Source organism: Lacerta agilis, chromosome 2, assembly GCF_009819535.1.
Source record: "Lacerta agilis isolate rLacAgi1 chromosome 2, rLacAgi1.pri, whole genome shotgun sequence".
Taxonomy (NCBI): Eukaryota; Metazoa; Chordata; class Lepidosauria; order Squamata; family Lacertidae; genus Lacerta; species Lacerta agilis.
This window is the reverse complement of record NC_046313.1, coordinates 108,065,125-108,085,970: the sequence shown is the minus strand read 5'-3', so window position 1 is coordinate 108,085,970 and position 20,846 is coordinate 108,065,125. Positions and strand designations below refer to the sequence as shown.

Here is a 20,846-nt window from a genome sequence, read left to right as displayed (position 1 = left end):
AAATATGGTAAGCCAAACTCTGCGCAGAACTTCTTCCCTAGAATCCTACTCTGACAGCACCGCTGCCTCAAGTCCTAACTTTACATGCTCCCAGAACCTCGGTTCCTCCCAATCTCCAGCACATTTAAGCTTCCTGTGCTCCCAGAATCCCCCACCAATTATTATTTTTAAATACTTCTATCATATCTCCTATCTAAGGCTGAAAATAGCACACAATGGTTATCAGCACTCCGTTATCCCCAGACTGAAACAGCAAGCTGGTAGCAGGAAAATTTACTTAGGTTTCATGGATGCTCTCAACCTTTTATCAGCAATAGGGAAGATTTTTCAAACTGGGGCCATGTTTTCTTGTGGGCAACCTTCTGGGGCAAAACTGGGCAGAGCAACAGACTTTTTGCCTTCGTACAATACGCTGCATTCCGGCCACAAAAGAGCTACACATCTCTCTAAACAGGCAAACAAGAGGCACAATCAAGGGCAAATTCCAGTCAGGCAAAAACACTCACGCATGGAGCAATGCAAGAGAGAGAGTGTGGCTTGAAAAAACCCTGAGGCCCATATAGGGAAGTGTGGAGGGCCTGAGGTTCCATACCCCTGCTCTAGAAAAGCTTTATTTTGTCTCTACATAGTTCCCTGTTGCTCTGTTCCCACAATAATTATATATATATTTAAGGGCAGTAAGGTCCCCTTAGCTGAGCCCTACAAAATGGGTCCCTCACCTTCCACATCACAGTTCTCAGTTCCTCTCTCTGTTTTGCTGCACCCCGTAGCATGAAGGGGTGTGTTGAGAAAACTGGGGCGAAAGCGTCCTTGGGGGGTGCCCCCTTGCTTCCTGCTGGTGTCTGTACGTGTGCCGAAACTGTAGCTCCTCATTTTTGTTCTGCTGGTGTTGTACCCCAGGACTCCTCCCTGGTCCCACCCTCCCCACAAATGTACAACTGGACATTTCATTAGTCACTTCCAAACATGATTAATAAAAAGTGTCATTACGGTTAAAATGGATTAAAAAGTGCTTATTATACACCTGTGGAGCGAGACCCCCTGGTATCTGAGGGAGATGGGTCAGTGCCAGCAGGTGAAATAATGTGACTAGTATTTGTTTGTTTTAAAATGTATATTTTATCTATACGGCTTGGTACCTGCTCTTCAACATAAGGACTCATGGGCAGGTTACAATATATATGCAGACTTATTTGAGGGAAAGAAGGTCTTTCAAGGTAAAATGTGCACACAGCCCATATCGGAGAGATAAGTCACTGGCTATAGGGGCAAGACAAGAGTCATATCCTATCGCCCTATCGCCTTAATAGCTCAAGTACAGGGTTATTTGTTGTTGTTCAGTCGTTCAGTCGTGTCCGACTCTTCGTGACCCCATAGACCAGAGCACGCCAGGCACCCCTATCCTCCACTGCCTCCCGCAGTTTGGCCAAACTCATGCCAGTCGCTTCGAGAACACTGTCCAAATATCTCATCCTCTGTTGTCCCCTTTCTCCTTGTGCCCTCCATCTTTCCCAACATCAGGGTCTTTTCTAGGGAGTCTTCTCTTCTCATGAGGTAGCCAAAATACTGGAGCCTCAATTTCAGGATCTGCGCTTCCAGTGAGCACTCGGGGCTGATTTCTTTAAGGGTGGATAAGTTTGATCTTCTTGCAGTCCGTGGGACTCTCAAGAGTCTCCTCCAGCACCATAATTCAAAAGCATCAATTCTTCGGCGATCAGTCTACCCTAAAGCTGCAGTCCTAAACCTGGGAGCATGTCCCATTCAATACAATGGGGTCACAAAGAGTCGGACACGACTAAATGACAACAACAACAACAATTCACTATGTAAGATAACCCCTCATAATCACCCCAGTATTAAAAGTATGTAGCCAAGAGAACGCAATAAGTCTACTGTGATACTTCCTGACACTGAGAGCTGTTCGGCAGTGGAATTTGCTACCAAGGAGTGTGGTGGAGTCTCCTTCTTTGGAGGTCTTTAAGCAGAGGCTTGACAGCTGTCTGTCAGGAATGCTTTGATGGTGTTTCCTGCTTGGCAGGGGGTTGGACTGGATGGCCCTTGTGGACTCTTCCAACTCTATGATTCTATGATTTAAAACCAGAATACTAATCCTGCATAAGACCATGACGCTATGGGAAAGGGGAGAGAAGCATTGTGGGAGCTATTTCAACCGGATCTGTCCTGAGTTGTATTCACTCCCATCCAGTTTTTAACATGTGTCCCCTACAATAGCGTAGGCTAAAAGCGAACCGCATGGACGGCACTTTATGAAGAAGCAAAAGCCTTTATATACAGGACTTCGGAAGTCGAAGAAATGAGACTTTAGACATGTCTCCATCCAGACCGCAAGAGAGATTCTAAACGAAAAGGGTTTAAAGAGAAAAGAATTGGTTTCATCTCAGGAACGAAGCATGCAATCTTCGCGTTAATGAAACAAAGCAGGCCATGTGGAGAACACTACATGGAGTTCCGGGAGCTGGAAGTCTGCGAGGGCCCCTGCTCTTAAATCTTCCTTATTCCAAACTTCCAAAAGAAATAAGCAGACTAATCTGGGGCAGAACCAAGAATGCAATGTGCTTCGAAGTCCCACCCAGGAGAATGAGGTCATAACCAGGGGGCTTGTTGCACCTGCTTGATGCATTTGCTTGCTCGTCTTTCTATGCAACACATGCAAAGTGCAAGGCAGAAACTACCCCTCCCATTGTTATTGGGCTAGATCTCGTTTCGGCCCTGATCTTTGCCCATGCTGGCTGGGGCTTGTGAGAATTGAAGCCCCATAACATTTGAAGGAAGTGTTGTAAGAATTTTAAGGTATTTTATTTGTATATAATAATTTTTATTAATGTACCAAAACAAATAAGGCCACATGTCTGAAAAGCAGCACAGGAGGACAGGCCTCACTCCATTTTGACTCCTAACTGACCAAGTATTTCTTTGTCTCAGGAACAAAGGGGGGGTTGCCCTCCAGCTACTCAGCAGCCCTCTGCCTGAGTGATAATCTCTGGCATCCTGATACCTGAGTGTCAGACAAAAGGGTGTGATTAACTTGGCTGGGATATAGGGAAATGTAAATATCTTTTGTTTCACTTGATGGGTTTTTGGTGGAGGGCAAGAGGAGACATGGGGGCAGGGTCCAAGATGCTCAGATCACTGCTACCAGACCCTCCCAATTTTTGATGTAATTCTGAGGTATGGAGGGGTGGTCTTGAGCTGGAGGGGGGCAATTTCAAAAGTCTATATAGGAGCTTGCGCGCCTTTGTTCGTGGTCTTTGGCTTGGTAACAAATAAAGGGCTATCGTCTTGCTTTGGGAGATTCTGTATCGTCTCTATTTATTCATAAGTGCTCCTGAGAGGAGGGGAGCCCTACTAAGGCTCTCTCCCTGGGTTCGTGGACTCCCTTCTGGGGTTGAACCTAAAGGGACACGGGTGGCACTGTGGGTTAAACCACAGAGCCTAGGGCTTGCCGATCAGAAGGTCGGCAGTTCGAATCCCCGCAACGGGGTGAGCTCCTATTGCTCGGTCCCTGCTCCTGTTAACTTAGCAGTTCAAAAGCACGTCAAAGTGCAAGTAGGTAAATGGGTACCGCTCCAGCGGGAAGGTAAATGGCATTTCTGTGCGCTGCTCTGGTTCATCAGAAAGCAGCTTAGTCATGCTGGCCACATGACCTGGAAGCTGGACGTCGGCTCCCTTGGCCAGTAAAGCGAGATGAGCACCGCAAGCCAAGAGTCGTCTGCAACTGGACCTAACCGTCAGGGGTCCTTTACCTTTACCTTTACCATTTGAATGGCGCCCTAGTTGGCTCTCCCTGATGTAGACAACGCTGAGTCGGAGGGTCCACAGCTTTGATTCTGTGTATTTAAGGTAACATTTTTAAATAAGGTGAACATTCTATGTTGTAGCTCTGAGACACCATCCAACTGATGTATAAACTGGGATTTGGTTTTTGCAGCCCAACTCCCTATGGGACTCTGAGTCCCCAAAGTCCAAGATCGTTCAGAGAAGAATGGATGGAGGCAGGAACCAGTGGAAAGCAAGGCAGATATTTATTTATTTTTCTGTTGCATCAGAGTTCCCTCTCCTTCCAAGGAGGGAGAGACCCTGATAGACCCTATGCAGGAACCTTTAAAGACTTTTGACATTGCCCAACTCATTAATCAAAGACCACCCAATAATAATAATAATAATAATAATAATAATTTATTTGTACCCTGCCCATCTGGCTGGGTCTCATAGGAGGCGGTCTACAGCAGGAATCCTGTCTGCCAGGATACCTGATAATGGTCACTGATTGCATTACCTGGGCGACTTGGACATTTTTGTGTGTGATGGTTAATACTTTAGTTCCTGAGTCCAGGTCACAGGCTCACCCTATTCATACACAAATACGCTATTTAGATAGGATTTGTAAGTGAAAAGAAAATAGGAAAGCTTTCCCTATTTGCCTTCCTTACTGTAGAGGAATATTTGAGGTCATTGAGTGTCAAAATGGCTTCAGGGTTGCTCTCCCATACTATTTCAGACACATGGTTTATATATATTTTGATATGTGTGTATTTATGAATATTTTTCTATATTTGAGACCTTAGAATTCTTATAACACAGAGGAAGGTTGAAACCAAAGAAGGCGCCCGGGGGAGGAGATGCTGGTTGTTACTACCGGTACTTGTTTCCTCTTGCGATCTTAACAATTTGCACGGCAGGTATGCAACTCAGCAGGGTGCAGATTCCCAGCAAGTTGTGTGTGTGTGTGGGGGGGGTACTGCTCCAGTTGAATTTCTACCCCGTTGCTGCTGTGAAAAAAAGAATGGCAGGCAAGCCTCCCGGCGAAAAGAAACCACCACCAGCCTTTCATCTGAATTTTCACAACCCCAAGAAGATTTGTTTGAAATTAACCAATTACTAGTCAGGCTCTCAAATAGACAAGCTCCGCGAGAAACCCGCGGGGTCCTCGCGACAGATCCTCACCCGGGGCTTCCGGTGACCTCCTTCCCCTTTACCGGAAGCTGCGCACTTTCTGCTGTGGTTGCCGTTCAGCGTAGCTCTTCGACTCCTCCCCTTCATAGAAGGTAAGGTGCTCCCCGACAATCGCGCCTCCATCCGCCCTCGGTCTTGCCATCCGCTCCATATCAGGGTGGATATCGTTTCTCCAAGCATTTTTCTACCGATGGTTCGTTTTTTGGGGGGCCGCTTTCCCATCTGGTCCTCTAAAAATTGAGTCTGGAGTGGGCGGGGGGGGTGCCTTATTCCTTGCCGTTGCAATGCTAAGTAGTAGAATTTTAAGATGGCGCCCTTTTTCTTTTGCGCGCTGCTCCCCGTGAGCTGTTCGTAATCGGGAAACATCCTCCTTGCGGCGTTAACTAGGCCTCCCAAGCGTGGTCCTTTGGATAGAGAGACCCCTTGTGCCTTCCTTTTTAGGTCAGAATTAGAAACTAGAAATACAGAGGTTTAATTCTGGTGTGTGTAGCCCCCGCCCCTCATTTCCAAACAGGGCCTTTTCTTAATAGCGCACTGCACATGATGAGACAATTATGGGGTGGCCTTTGCATAGTGATTGTGGGGAGGGGGGAATTGCATCTAGAGAAGAGACGGGTATCGGGATCTCTTGCCTCACACAACGGGGTTTTGGGATGCAGCCGCAAACGTGCCGCTTTAGCGTATCCCTTACTGGAGGATTCATTCATGCCGGTTTGCAGATTAAATATTTTAGGGGCCTCTCTTTCCCATGTTTGCTATTTGGGGGTGGGGTGCAGGTTTAGGTGGTCTGACCTTCGCTGGGTGTGTGTGTAATGAGATGGGTTGCAATGGATCAGATTAAAATGCAGAGCAATGAATGGCAAGTGAGGCAGGAGATCCAGCTGTTTTATTTTTATTTTTAAAGATTACGTTATGGACCAAAAGGGAGCTATATACACGGATTATTTTTGGAGCGTGATTTTAGTGCAGTTTGCCATACATGTACTAGGAAGCTGGAACTCTCTCCATAACTTTTTTTTGGTTAATCCTTTGTTATGGTGTGAACAGGGCCAAGTGGGTGTAATACCTTTAGGGATCGTACCCACGTGGAGTGTACCGTATTCTCCTTGAAGCTACAGGAGAACACTAAATTGCTGTTGCAGGAGAGGGTTTCGCTGGGAATTCACAGTGCTGAAATACAGAGGTTTTCTTTTTCTATTTTTAAGGTGGATTTTGTAGGATAAAAGAAGAGAAAGCTGCTGTTTTGTGCAGGAAAGGCGTGAGGAAGAGTCAACAAGAAATTCCATCAAAAAATAACACTCATTCTGACTCAGTGCTGGTGAGTGAGATTTATCTAGGAGGGTTTTTAGGTGGCTGTTCTTGAATCTCTTCTTGCTTTCTGCTGCAACTCTGCTTTAAGCAGCACCTCAAGAATGGGACTCTTAGGAGTTGTAAATTTCAGTTTCCTGGTGCCTTTCTCTTATCTTTTGTGCTGTAGCTGGTGTGATATATGATACTTTGATCTGAGAATCCCAATAGCTTAGAAAGCACCTGCATGGATTTGGAAGTGGGGAATTGTGGGCGGGCATCTGGCTCCCTCATTTTCTCCCCCCCTCCACCCCCACCCGCTTAGGGATGAAGTGAGAATGCTCATCTTTAGCTGCACATGTTTTGAGGGTGCCCAACTTGTCTGTTATGAGCATAAATATAAAGCTGCAAACAAAGCCATCTGCATGGAGGCATGTTTTCAATGGTCTTTGTGGGCCGCATCTGGCCCATGGGCTGCAGGTTGCCGACCCCTGTCGTAAAAGTTGGGGGTTGGGGATGTGTAACCCTCCAGGTGTTGCTAGACAACAACTCGCATCATCCTGACCCTTGGCCATCCTTCTTGGAGCTGATGAAAAGTGAAGTCTCTGCAACATTTGGAGAGCTGCAGAGTCCCTGTAACTTACTTAAGTGTTGCTCAGAGGGTTGGCCTTATTTCTCTAGCACTTCATGCATGTTCTTTATGAACAATCTGGCTCTCATAAAAGAGGCTCATGTTAAATAAAATCATATGAGGCCCTTGTTAGTCTTATCCTCATTCCCTTTAGAATGCAAATTATTCTAGTTGTGACAGACCGAAGTGCTTTTCTAAGAGATTCTAATTTAATGTGGTATAAGACCAGATCTATATGCATCATTAGCTATTTTTTAAAAAATAAAATCTCGGAGGTATGGTGTTATCCACAGTGTCCTGCGAGAACTGAAATATTCCGCTGGTTTCTAAACGTTGCCTTTTTCTTGTTTTAAGAGCAGCAGTGATAAAAGGGACAGATAAAAATACTTGCATACGTGCAGCTGTAATAATAATATAAGAAAAGATAGTGGCAAAGGAACATAAAAGTGCACAGCATGAATCTTGCAATTTTTGATGTCAGGTTTCTGCCCATTTATTATTTTGTGTAGAGAACAACCTTTCTGCCCTGCGCAGACAGCAGAAGTATCTACATAACCAATGGAAGAACATTGTAATCTTCCAGGACACGCTGCCGCTGACCTAAAAGTTGAATTATTCAGCAAATAAACTTCAAAGGGGGACTTTGCTCCGAACCTGTAAATCTGGTTGTGTTTGTTGAGGCCTGAAGCGAGACAAGGGCTTCCTCAAAACAATACAGGTGTTAATTAACATGAGCTTTAAGTAGGAAGGTTGTGCTTTCACCAACCAACCTATTGTGAATGATAACCGCACTTCTCTTGCTTACGTTCAACCTTTATAATTGTCAGTCTGTTACCTCTTATATTGTTTGGCCGCACTATTTACGCAATTTTATGCTAAGCCTTCCTTCCGCTTTTTAGAGAGAGAGGCATCACCATGACTGAGAACGATGTTGACAATGAACTTCTGGATTATGAAGATGATGAGGTGGAAAATCAGGCAGCTGGAGATGGGGTGGACGTCCCAACTAAGAAAGATGTCAAGGGGTCCTATGTCTCCATCCACAGTTCTGGCTTCCGGGATTTCCTGTTAAAACCAGAGCTGCTGCGTGCCATTGTTGATTGTGGCTTTGAACACCCCTCTGAAGGTGAGCCCGGGTGCCTTGCCTGGTGGGGATATTTCAGAAAGTAAGCAAAGGAGGGCTGAATGTGCTTCTGAGATCCCTGACCTGCCAGGAGGTATTCATTGTACTTTTTATATTCTCAATGCAGTGCAACACGAGTGTATCCCACAGGCCATCTTGGGCATGGATGTCCTGTGCCAGGCCAAATCCGGAATGGGCAAGACTGCCGTCTTCGTTCTTGCTACACTACAGCAGTTGGAGCCAGTCACTGGTCAGGTACGTTTCCGAAAGAAAAGCAGTTTTTCAAGATGGTTGATGGGTGCTGAGGAGGGACCATGACAACCTGCCAGCTTAAACAGACCTGAATGAGAGTCTGCTAGAGTGACGGAAGTAATGAACAGGGGCTTCTTAAAACATATTTCTTCCTTCCTTCACAGGTGTCAGTGCTGGTGATGTGTCACACCCGTGAGTTGGCCTTCCAGATCAGCAAGGAGTATGAGCGCTTCTCCAAGTACATGCCCAGTGTCAAGGTGAGAGCCGAGGGCCTGCCACAGCTGTTGTCCCTGCTCAAGTCTACGTACAATGTGTTGCCTGCATGGGAGTGAACAGTAGAAAATATACCTAAGAGAACCGTGGGAGAGGTTTGGACGATTTCATGGCTTTGGGGCTGAAACTAACACTGGAGGCAGTTTCCGTCCGTTACTTATTTGACAAGAGTTTGCGTTCTGTTTTCATTTATTTTTATCCATTTCCACACCGTGGGGCTTTTGTCTCTCCTGGTTGCCAGCCTTTATTTGAGAGTTCCCTCTTCCTCCCTCCCAGGTGGCGGTGTTCTTTGGGGGCCTGTCCATCAAGAAGGACGAAGAGGTGCTGAAGAAGAACTGTCCCCACATTGTGGTGGGGACCCCAGGCCGCATCCTGGCCTTGGCCCGCAACAAGTGCCTCAACCTCAAGCACATCAAGCACTTCATCCTGGACGAATGTGACAAGATGCTTGAGCAGCTTGGTGAGGGGCTTTGGGTGTGTGCATGTGATCCATGTGGGTGGGGCTTAGTAGTTGGACAGCAAGGAAGGTACTGCTTGGGTCCATAGCTGTCAACTTTTCCCTTTTCTCGCGAGGAGTCCTATTCGGAATAAGGGAATTTCCCTTTAAAAAAAGGGAGAAGTTGACAGCTATGCTTGGGTCAGCCGAGTGTCCATGCTTTTGATTTCCTTGAAGCTGTGTTTTCCAGAACAAGAGGAAGAATACTTACTATTTCTGAGCACGTTGGGTTAGATCCAGGGCTGTTCCTTTTTGTGGAAGGGGCTGTTATTTCAGTGGAGGGTCCTGCTGAAGGAAGCTGGGGAAGTGCTTTTTGCGAATGCTTCCACTGCTGCTCTGTGTGGAGGGAGGGCTGCTGGGGGAAGGGGGAATCTCTGCAAACTGTCTTGCCTCCCCCTTCTTCCAGCAAAGCATTCTGTGAGTGTAACACTACAGAGTGCAAGTCAGGAGCCAATCCAGAGAACATACAAACAGCACGAGATTTCTTTCCCCCCTGCTTGTCAGGCTGGTGGCCCCTACCGTGTGTGAGATAAATTGATCTTGAGGCAGCTTATAATCAGATACAAATTGTAAAGCAGTAGTGCAGTTATTGGCTGGTTAAAGCAACAGAAGATAGACAGGCAGACAGACAGTAACATATGGGTATATACCGCTTTAAAAGTTTGCCCATACAGTCATACCTCATGTTGCATACGCTCCGTGTTGCGTACGTTCGGGATACGCACTCCTGCACCCCGGAAGTGTTTTCCAGAGCGCGCGGGGCTGCCGGATGCGCAGAACGCTTTTGCATACTTCGCGCATGCGCAGAAGCGCTCAAATCACACGACTTCCATGTTTTCGGGGTTTTTTTTACATGCATTCGAGTTACGCACACCCGCGTTATGCACGGTGACCCGGAACGGATCACATGCGTAACCCGGGGTTCCACTGTACTCTTATCATGAATGCTTGGTCCTCTGAAAAGAAGCACCATAAGAGCTATTACGCATTTGCGAGACTGGAATAACTTCCTTACGTGGCTGTCTGGCAGTGGAGGAGAGGAGACCTGTTTGGTTCCTGGAGTAGCACAGAGAGCCATTTCTAACCCTCTGGTCCTTTTCTTCCTCATAGATATGCGCCGGGACGTCCAGGAGATCTTCCGCATGACCCCGCATGAAAAGCAGGTCATGATGTTCAGTGCCACACTCAGCAAGGAAATCCGCCCTGTGTGCCGCAAATTCATGCAAGACGTAATTAAACCCCTTCTACCTTCTTTATCCACCTGGCCGGCCGGCCAGCCTCCCTTCCTCCCCGTCCAGGGAAGGAGCAGGGGGCCAGAGCTTAGACCGCCACCACTGCCTACAGCATCCTGGGCTGCACCGCTGCTGCCCACCGGCTACCCCAGTCCCCCTAAGGCACTTGTAGGGCACATACCTTCCGGAAGATCATTCGGGTTACGCTAGCCAGCCGCATATTTGCACACACGAACGAGAGGCCTCTCCCACAAGGGCTAGAGAGCACCCACACACCATGATCATCATCTGCCCAGCTGGCACACACGACCTAGAGAGTGTCCACGTTAGCGATGGAGGGGATCCATTCCAGAAGGATCCTCTTCCCGCCTCCACACTTGGCGGGCGGCGCAGAATACACAGCGCCTCCCTGCTCTTTATCCTGTTTTCCCTGCACTCCCTTCAGCGTGGGATCCACCTGCTGGTCAGCACCGTGTTCCGAAGATCCTGGCCCACACACACCCACGTTCAGAAGATCCTGGCCCCCACACACCCAGGCAAGTGTAGTTTTCTTGGCTCCTCGCCTCCATGCATTACGCTCGGGTACACACGCACCGGCAGCACGCACGCACACAATCCTGCCCTCCTTGCCCTGTCCTGCCCTGCCCACTCACTGGCTGGCACTCTGGAGACCTGCGGCGAAGGACTCCCCGAGGGATCCAAGGGACCGGCAGCAGCCAGTGGAGCAGACGTGCCTGGCGACCTGGAGGAGAAGTTTTATCCTTTTTTTGTTCTGAACTGGGAAAAGCGTGCTGTTTTGTTTTCTATTACCCCTTTCCTCTCTGTCCCCCAACCCCTGCCCCTGTGTCATGCGGGAAAGGGATTGTCTTGAGGGTCCTCACTGCTGGGGGAGAGGGAAGTAGACTGCTTCCCCTGCACCGCCCACCCCCACCCCCGGCAAAAAAGAGCCATCAAATCACGGCTGGAGGTAGTGACTGTCAGAATGCCAAATTAATCCCGAAATGAATAGGATTTGTGAGGCAGATGGTGGGTCTGTGGGGTCAGGTGGAAAGATGAATTTCTGGAAGGGAATGGGCCATGTGGAATCTGCGCTTCCCATCTTTACTTCACTGGCCCTTGATTCCAAGCACCAGAGTTTGGGTAACTAGATAGTTTGAAATTGCAGGGGGTGTGGTACATGACTGGACCCGGAACCCCTGTTTGCTATTAGGAAGAAGCCTGTGAAGAATGCGCAAGGCCAGAATGGTTTAGGTGGTTGAAATTGCTCAACACACACTGACTTCTTTCCTGTGCTGTTGCTTATCCTTCTTTTTTACACTGGGGGGATTCGGAGGAAATCTTAAGTTTGTAAAGGAAGGCATTTGATTTTTGTGTTTCATTTTTAAAGTGCATACCCTGCCTAATTTTGAAAGTGGCTAATATTTTAGTGCTTTGTAAAGGAGGGGAATCTTAAGAGGTGGCAGTGTTAGCCTTTCCCCCAGAATGCTTTGCAGGCAATGTTCCTGGCTGAGCCGAGAGAAGTGTCTCCCAGGATCTTGGGATGGAAACTTTTGGCTTCTTAAGATTTATTGAAAGCGGAAGGGGGTGGGGTGTCCCTTCGTTTTTCTGATCTTTGCTAAGGGAATGTAGGACCGTGGGCGTGTATGCGGCGAGGAAAGCTGTTCCTGTGCCCGTTTTGTGCTTCTTCTCCACCCCAACCCATCCCCTCCCTCCGAGCCCAGGTCAGCCTTGCCCTGGTCTAACCGGCCCTGGGTTTGCTCCTCAGCCCATGGAGATCTTCGTGGATGACGAGACCAAGCTGACGCTGCATGGTCTGCAGCAGTACTATGTCAAACTGAAAGACAACGAGAAGAACCGCAAGCTCTTTGACCTGCTTGATGTGCTGGAGTTCAACCAGGTGCCTTCTGGAAGTAGACCCTGCCCCAGGGTCAGGGTTTCTCCATGTGGGAGGGACCAGAACTTGAAATGTCCAGTCCACCTTTAAAGATAAGAGGATTATCTTGTCTTATGTGGGGAGTCTGCTTCTGATCCTTCTTGTGGCTGGATGCTTGATCCAAGTCTTACAGGCTGAAATTAAAGCTTAAAGTTGGCCCACATGACGACCACAAAGTGACCCACCTTGGGGATAACCTGATGGTGGAGAAGTTGGGCTCTGCCTTCATGGCTTCCTATGAGTGCAGGCTCCATGCCCGCTCCGACCATTTTCAAGAAGGGACTTGGCAGGAGGCTTGCACTAAACATAACAAACCGAGATCCCTTTGCTATCAAGGGGTAGCTGTGAATAGGTGTGGGATTGACACTTCACTTTCCCATCTAGGTGGTGATCTTCGTGAAGTCCGTGCAGCGCTGCATCGCGTTGGCTCAGCTGCTAGTGGAGCAGAACTTCCCGGCCATCGCCATCCACAGGGGTATGCCCCAGGAAGAGAGGTGAGAAGGACACAGAACTGTGACGCAGCGGGTTGAGATGCAGGTGGCTCATTTGCTGTGATGAGTTTGCTTCAGACTAGAGTCTCTGACTCTTTCAGTGATGCTTTTCTAAGCCCTGAGCAATGGTCACTGTGCTATGTTGCTGAGACATTCTAGTTTGTGAATCATCTGGGTAAAGATGCAGACATCCACTTTCTTGGCATCTGAATCATCTTTTGGATGGGGTGGGTACGGAGAAACATTTTCTTACGCTTGACATTTTGGAGCTGGGAGACTAATCCTTCCATTTAGCAGGATCCTAGTTGGGGTCCAACATGAGCTTAAACGCCTAGTCATGGGAGGGGTTACGGGACAAAACTTTTCATAGGCTGATTAGGAGCTGAAAGTCTGGTTCGTAACCAGGGAATGTGAGCCTTGTAAAGGCAGTCATATCTGGTGGGTTAAAACACAGGCTGTGTGGGAGTTGTGTTTTCTGTATGGTGGTTGTCTTACTCCTTGGTTGGCTTCCTTCACTCAGTCACTCCAGAAGGCAGGACTGTTTACATTAAGCAAACAGTGAGTCCTCTGTGAGAGAGCATCCTCCTTCAGTTGTTTGTCCTGCTTGCTCCAGGAGAGAGGTGGAAGCATAGCTCATGTTTGGCCTAGGCCATTTGTGTGCGGCTTTGTCCTTTTCTTTTTTTGGCTCTTATTTGAAAAGGGTAGTTTTGTCTAGTCGGTAGAACAAAGGGGTGGGAGTTGTCTTTCTGGTGATCTACTGAGAGGTGGGGTTTCTAGGGGGGGCTAGAGATACTAATCACTTATTTTCTTGGCCTCACAGGTTGTCTCGATACCAGCAATTCAAAGATTTCCAGCGCCGTATCTTGGTGGCCACCAATCTCTTTGGTCGTGGCATGGACATTGAGCGGGTCAACATTGCTTTCAATTATGATATGCCAGAGGATTCAGACACCTATCTGCACCGGGTGAGTGTGGGGCTAGCGAGAAAGTAGATTCCAAACCACAGCTTTGAGGCCCAAGTTCAAAAGGATAGAAAAGTCCAAGGTGGTGTTGCGCTGATGAGTTTGCTCAGACTAGAGTCTCTGACTTGTTTTGATGTCTCTTCAAGCCCTGAGCAACACCCGTGGCAAAAGTGGGTTTTTACGTGCCCCGGTGCCTCTTGCTTTCGGAGAGAACAGCCTCCTTTTGGGGAAGTACCAGGAAATACTTCCACAGGCACTTGGGCCCATCTTCTCCTTTGTGGGTTCCGCAGGTGGCTCGTGCTGGGCGTTTTGGCACAAAGGGTCTGGCAATAACATTTGTGTCAGATGAGAATGATGCGAAGATCCTGAATGAAGTGCAGGACCGCTTTGAGGTGAACATCAGTGAGCTTCCTGATGAGATTGACATCTCTTCCTACAGTAAGTACAGCGTGAGACCTGGGATGGCGGTTGGAATGAGGAGGGGAGATTTAGACTACTGGAAGAGCTTGTTATTGGAAACCAAGCAGCAGATTTGAGACCTGAAGGGGAGGTATAAGTTGACTGAATGTTGGGAAGCTGCGCTGTGCCATTGGTCCATTCGGCTTAGTATTGTCCACATCTATTAGCTGCATTTTTCAGGCATAGGCCATTTCTAGCAATATGAGATTTGTTGGTGTACACGCCAGAGATTGAACCTTTGAACCAGGTGGTTCTGATGGCTGTCCTCTTTAATCTAAATTTGAGGAATTGGATGGGCCATATGAGAGGGCAAGGAACACTTGCGAGGAAAAATTTTCCCTATGAACCGAGCTTCTGGAAGCCACTGTGAACAGACTGCTGGCTCAGTGGGAGTTGCTATTTGCCATGTGGAATTGGGGAGGGAAGTACTTAGTTTGGTAATGGTGGACACTTTTCTACAGAAGACTGAAAGATGCTGGAAAGGTTGTTCAGAAACGTTAGAATTGAATGGGCAGCCTAAGCTTGTTTGCTGTGTTGTGCCTAACGTGTTTTGTCTCTTTCAGTTGAACAGACCCGATAAGGGGGGCTTTGCCTCTTTATGTTGCCCTTGGTTTAAATTCCTGACCTCCTCCACTTCCCTGGAGCTTCACGTTTTTAATTTCATCTGATGGAGAAGGAGGTGACCGACAAGTCTGGAACACTCAAACCACACCCCACTCCGGCGGCAGGGATAGAGGAGCATCTATCACTAGGCTGTGCGAAGTGGAGTTGGGGCTGACATCAGCAGATATCCTGCACTCCCTCAGGGCAAAAGTCTCATTGCTCAACTTGGCACTCAGATGACAAAGAAGGTTCCTTTGCTGGAGCCTCCACATGAGACTTCCTTTCAGATGGACTTCCACTGCCTGCCTGCCAACAAGATTTTGGGACTCCACCTATTGCTCTGTCCCCGCCCCTCCATCCTTACATCAGTACTACCAGTGATCTGCCTCTGTGACAATGGGAAGTACGAAAGGGGAGTTTAGTTGGGGGTGCTCTGTGATACCTGACATTTAAAAGTACATTTTGTTTTATAGGGAGGGGGGAATTCCTTGGATGGGGAACTAAAAACAAAAAACATTTTTTCGTACACCCGTTCATCATTTTTTAAAAAGACTTTGTTTTCCGTATATGTGCGTGTGTGTGTTATGTATGCCCTATCACTTTTTAATTTTGTCTGCATGTTAAAAATTAACCCCCTGTTAAAGTTGATATTTCTTGGCAGGTAAACTAGTAGTGAAAGATTGAGGATGTTTTAGTTGTGGCTTGTTCTCTCTTCCCCATCTCCCTTTGAGACCCTATTATTTTTTGGTAATAAAGCAGCCCAGCTCTTATGGGCGTTGAATTAAACTAGTCTTGTGAGTAACCTTTTGCTGGTGTGGCATCATTCTTCAGGATAGGAGCATCTCTTGTATGGGGTGCTTAGTGTGTGTGTGTGTGTGTGTGTGAGAGAGAGAGAGAGAGAAAACTTTTCTTGGAAAGATGCACATGCACATTGAAGGTGCGAGACATTATTTGAAAGAATTTTTAAAGTTCGCAGGACAGCTCACAGAATAATTTTAGTTACAGGTAGGTAGCCGTGTTGGTCTGCCATAGTCAAAACAAAAATAAAAAAAAAATTCTTCCAGTAGCACCTTAGAGACCAAGAACAAACTTAGTTAGAATGATTTTAAAAATAAAAATCCCATATTTTTCCGTGTGTAACACGTCCCTATTTGGGGGGACTCCAAATTAAGAAAATGGGGGGGGGGGTTTATCTAAAGAGTATTTATTTTATTCTTCACCGTGACCGCCTCCAAGAAATAATTGGAAAAAACCCAAAGAGGAATACATACAGTGACTGTGGTAAAGCAGAATTGAACAATCCCAGGAGTGAGGAACGAAAGTAGAACTGTCTAAGCAAAGACAATTAAACTAAAAGACCTGCAGAAGGCATATCCTTTCTTTGAGTTTTAAACTGAGAAAGTCCCTTGGAATTCTAACAGATTTTGTCTCCAATACAGGCTAACAAGAATGAACAGGACTACAATACAAAACTTTCACTACAGAATGCTGTACACACCTGTTGTCAAAACCCTTCCCCCAAAATCCCCTTAACCATGGTGTCTTATTTGCTTGCTTGTTGAGCTTGTCTGTGGAGAAGGACATAGATCTTCTCCTTTATCCAGTCTTTATCGTATGGCTGGTATGTCTGAGTATCAGCACGATAAACAAGGCAGCTGAGGTCAGCCAAGTCATCAATGAAATCAAATAACTGGCTAATATATTTAATTGAAGGGCTGTTAGGATTCATTCTCTTCAGATGCTCTTCATACATTTTACAGACTCCTTCCATGCATTCATTCACAGATTCATAATCTGCATAAGTCCTGCCTTCTGGTCGTTTGGTAGGTTGAACAAGCAAAATAGTGTGAGACGTGGCGACTTGTTCCATTTGGCTCAGGTGCGAAGCACAAAACTCAACGTCTTCTCGACCACAATGCACTGTGTGACCACCGGGTGGGGGGGGGGAGAGAGATTGTTGAGCTTTTGGGGGGGGAGATTAGCCCAGAGTTAAACATGCTTTTTTAAATAACAAACGCTCGTCTTATACACAGAAAAGTACAGCAAATGAAGCAGGACAAAATACTTGGTTTTGTCTAATCGATTGCTTAATACTCTGTGCTGTAAGGCCTGTGTGCTGAAAGCAAACTTAATTGACACTAGATTGATTGATTAATTAATTAATGACACTACATTGTAAGTTCCCAAAAGCTAAGCTGGGCACAGAAGGGATGAAGGGCTTGCCCTCTAGCCCCCCACCCCACCTAGATTGAAATGTCAGTTACTGGTTGCCAGTGTCAACCAGCTTTGTTGTTGTTCAGTCGTTCAGTCGTGTCCGACTCTTCGTGACCCCATGGACCAGAGCACGCCAGGCACGCCTATCCTTCACTGCCTCCCGCAGTTTGGCCAAACTCATGTTAGTAGCTTCGAGAACACTGTCCAACCATCTCATCCTCTGTCGTCCCCTTCTCCTTGTGCCCTCCATCTTTCCCAACATCAGGGTCTTTTCCAGGGAGTCTTCTCATGAGGTGGCCAAAGTACTGGAGCCTCAACTTCAGGATCTGTCCTACTGAGCACTCAGGGCTGATTTCTTTGAGAATGGATAGGTTTGATCTTTTTGCAGTCCATGGGACTCTCAAGAGTCTCCTCCAGCACCATAATTCAAAAGCATCAATTCTTTGGCGATCAGCCTTCTTGATGGTCCAGCTCTCACTTCCGTACATTACTACTGGGAAAACCATAGCTTTAACTATACGGACCTTTGTCGGCAAGGTGATGTCTCTGCTTTCTAAGATGCTGTCTAGGTTTGTCATTGCTTTCCTCCCAAGAAGCAGGCGTCTTCTAATTTCGTGACTGCTGTCACCATCTGCAGTGATCATGGAACCCAAGAAAGTGAAATCTCTCACTGCCTCCATTTCTTCCCCTTCTATTTGCCAGGAGGTGATGGGACCAGGTCAACCAGCTTATTAGTGCTTAAATATATTCCCCGTTTTGCTTGCATTCAGGCTTCCTGCATCTAATGGATCATTAGCTACCTAAGAAAATAGAGACTAAAATGATAAAAAGATTCTTGCATTGCAGAGGGTTGGACTGGATGACACTTGTGTTCCCTTCCAACTCTATAAGTCTATGCTTCTAAAATATTTAGTTTTATTTAGAAAAAATACGTGCTGTTATTAGACATATCAAATCAGTTTACAGCGGTACCTCGGGTTACAAACGCTTTGGATTACAAACTCCACTAACCCAGAAGGTAGTACTTTGGGTTGAGAACTTTGCCTCAGGATGAGAACGGAAATCGGACGCTGGCGGCAGCAGGAGTCGCGCCATTAGCGAAAGCGTGCCTCAGGATAAGAACGATTTCAGCTTAAGTAGGGACCTCCGGAACGAATTAAGTTTGTAACCCGAGGTACCACTGTACTAGAATACCTTTATATAGAAAAAAGAGATTGTTAAATAACTACAGGTACAAGCATGCTAACAAGGACCTTTCTCAAGTGTTATTAAAGGGGTTTGTCTTAATTACAGTAACACAGCTCTGCTTAGGCTGGAAAAGGCCTCAAGGTAGGTGGTTACCATAGCAACAGAATGGGGGGGCCCCCTTCCCTTCCCCAAAAATAGCATGCGCAGTGACTGCAAGGCCCCCTATTCATTTCAATGCTGACCTAACAAGTGCCTGAAAAAGGCCGCTGGGGTTATTAAAACAGCTCTTCGTGTGTTAATCCCCTGAAATATCTTACTCGTCCCTTGTGATCCCACCCCCAGTTAAAACTATTTAATAGGACACAATATAAAGCATCCTGAGGGAAAGAGAGATGGGATCCTGTAAAAACAATTCTTTCCCGCTCTTTTATCTGTTCATTGGGCTTCTGGGTTAACAGACTGAATTGGTAAAGGATCTCCTTTTGATATTCCTACAGAGATGTGCTTTTAAGAATAAAGTATTTTCTCTGTCTCAGAACAGAGTCTTTCCCCTCCTTTTTTGCCCATTTGTCATTCCTTTTATTCAGTTATGTATGGCGGCGCTGTGGGTTACTAGGGCTTGCTGATCAGAAGGTCGGCAGTTCGAATCCCTGCAACAGGGTGAGCTCCCATTGCTCGGTCCCTGCTCTTGCCAACCTAGCAGTTCGAAAGCACATCAAAGTGCAAGTAGATAAGTAGGTACCGCTCTGGCGGGAAGGTAAACGGCGTTTCCGTGCGCTGCTCTGGTTCGCCAGAAGCGGCTTAGTCATACTGGCCACATGACCCGGAAGTTGTACGCCGGCTCCCTCGGCCAATATAGCGAGATGAGCGCCGCAACCCCAGAGTCGTCCGCAACTGGACCTAATGGTCAGGGGTCCCTTTACCTTGACAGCAACGTGCAATAGGTGGCTACCTAAAACAGAAACATGCATTTTATTTATTTAAAAGATTTATACCCTGCTTCTCTGCCGCCTTGAGGAAGTTAGCAAACTGACATGCCTTTCTGATAAAATTAATAAACCATAAAGAACACTCACACTGTAGAAAAGGATTAGCAGCACTTGCCAGAAGCATGAGGAAATTAAAGAGTTCTGACATGGCACTTAAAAGGTACAATAAGAGTTCATGGATATTTTCTGGCCGGTTTTAGCAGAACCCAGCAGACTTTTTTAAAAAATAAAATAAAATGGGTGCTGTAAATCCTCGATGGGTGTCTGGCTATTTGTTTCAAAGTGACTTCTTTGAAGCCTATGATAAATAGGCTATCATAAATGACGCTTACTCAGAAGTCAATGCCACTATGCTTAGAACTGCAGCCTCCGAGTAATTAATCTATGAACAATTATGCCAGGGACAAGGGAACCCATGACCCTCCCGATGTACTTCAAATCCCATAAATCTCAGCCAATGGGGCCAGCCCAATACATTTTGGTCCCTGAGGAGAACCACAAAATGGCACCCCCTCCCCACCAGGGAAGAAGGGGTGAGTGAAGAGCTAAATCAGGAACAAAGGAGGAAAGAAAGATCTACGTTGGGATCTGCTGTCCCTTTGGATCCTGATGCCCGAGGCGGTCATCTCACCTTGCCTAATGGGTGGGCCTGCCCTGTCAGCCAGCATGGCTCAGCAACACCTGGAAGGCCAGGGGTTCACAATCTGTGCCTCAAATTGTAAGGTTTCAAGAGACAGGAGCTCTTTTGGCATGGCAACTCTATTATCAGTCCAGCTTCTCCTCCTCGGAGAACCCATGACTTTTGGGTCCTAACCTTGCTATTTTTCTGGGGGAATGGACTCTTTTCAAGACATAAGAAAAGGTCTGCTGGATCAGGCCCAAAGCCTTACCTAATCTAGCATTGTGTTCTCACAGTAATCAAACAGATGCCTAAAGGAAGACTGCAAGCAGGAACCAGAAAACAATGTGGTTGGCCTCATACAGCCAACAATGCTTAAGTCTGATTAATGCATGAAGGGGTTAAGATCATAGAGTAAGCTGTCCTGCCAGGCTTAGCTAGGTCACTCCCACTTGCCTTGGGAGGAAGGTAAACAAGACTATTATTCACCTTCAATCTGCCAGGGAAGCTCAAACTGTGAGCAGGTCTTAGCTGGTGGTTGCTGTGGCTCAGACCGCATGGCTCTTACAAGCCACTCTTGAGTTCCTGTACCTCTAATTTAGGAACTTTCACCACTGTAACTAATCCAAGCTTTACTTGGGAGGGAGGGGGGGTTATTGTTGGTGGTGTTTTTTGTATCTGAACTGCCCTGACATCTACGGATAAAGGGTGGTATACCAATTTAAGAAATAATAAAGACTTCTACTGCCATGGTCCTAGCTCTTTCTTAGGAGAACCCAGGAGTCCTGACTCCCGCCAGGCCCCTTCCTAAAACTTACAAGCCTCCAGCTCTTGCTCTCCTCCCACTCAACCCAACCGCATTATTACTACTGCAGCCTAATCCCGTGGTTCCACAATGTGGGGCACACGCCCCACAGGGGGGCAATTTGATTTTTAAGGGGGGCAATTCAAGAATGAGTTATTAACAGTTAATGGCCTTTTAGGCTTCCTCCACGTGAACAGGAGTTCACTTTTTGAATAATAATAATAATAATAATAATAATAATAATAATAATAATATGTCCAGTTACAGGTGGGTAGCCGTGCTGGTCTGCCATAGTCGAAACAAAATAGAAAATTC

General features: G+C 46.8%; 2 protein-coding genes and 1 non-coding gene across 3 annotated transcripts; 2 read left to right on the top strand and 1 right to left on the bottom strand.

Moving 5' to 3' along the window:
- The first annotated feature begins 4,970 nt into the window (after positions 1-4,970).
- On the top strand, positions 4,971-15,518 carry DDX39B (DExD-box helicase 39B). Its single transcript, XM_033141680.1, has 12 exons — positions 4,971-5,066; positions 6,180-6,292; positions 7,792-8,018; positions 8,143-8,270; positions 8,432-8,524; positions 8,817-9,000; positions 10,147-10,265; positions 12,034-12,165; positions 12,586-12,695; positions 13,513-13,657; positions 13,945-14,092; positions 14,677-15,518. Exons 3-12 carry the CDS (start codon positions 7,808-7,810, stop codon positions 14,691-14,693), a joined length of 1,287 nt encoding a protein of 428 aa, XP_032997571.1. The 5' UTR covers positions 4,971-5,066; positions 6,180-6,292; positions 7,792-7,807; the 3' UTR covers positions 14,694-15,518.
- Positions 13,744-13,809, top strand: LOC117043065. The gene has a single exon (XR_004426145.1). It is a non-coding gene; the product is annotated as a small nucleolar RNA SNORD52 (small nucleolar RNA).
- Positions 15,519-15,974: 456 nt separating the features above from the next.
- Positions 15,975-16,586, bottom strand: LOC117042406 (enhancer of rudimentary homolog). The gene has a single exon (XM_033141953.1). It carries the CDS (start codon positions 16,584-16,586, stop codon positions 16,260-16,262), a length of 327 nt encoding a protein of 108 aa, XP_032997844.1. The 3' UTR covers positions 15,975-16,259.
- Positions 16,587-20,846: the final 4,260 nt, after the last annotated feature.

Excerpts from the sequence above, each read along its gene's own strand:
- DDX39B (XM_033141680.1), top strand. The coding sequence starts at position 7,808 with ATGACTGAGAACGATGTTGACAATGAACTTCTGGATTATGAAGATGAT. Across the intron at positions 8,525-8,816 it reads AGTACATGCCCAGTGTCAAG|GTGGCGGTGTTCTTTGGGGG; the intron begins GTGAGAGCCGAG and ends CCTCCCTCCCAG. Across the intron at positions 12,696-13,512 it reads GGTATGCCCCAGGAAGAGAG|GTTGTCTCGATACCAGCAAT; the intron begins GTGAGAAGGACA and ends TTGGCCTCACAG.
- LOC117042406 (XM_033141953.1), bottom strand. The coding sequence starts at position 16,586 with ATGGAACAAGTCGCCACGTCTCACACTATTTTGCTTGTTCAACCTACC.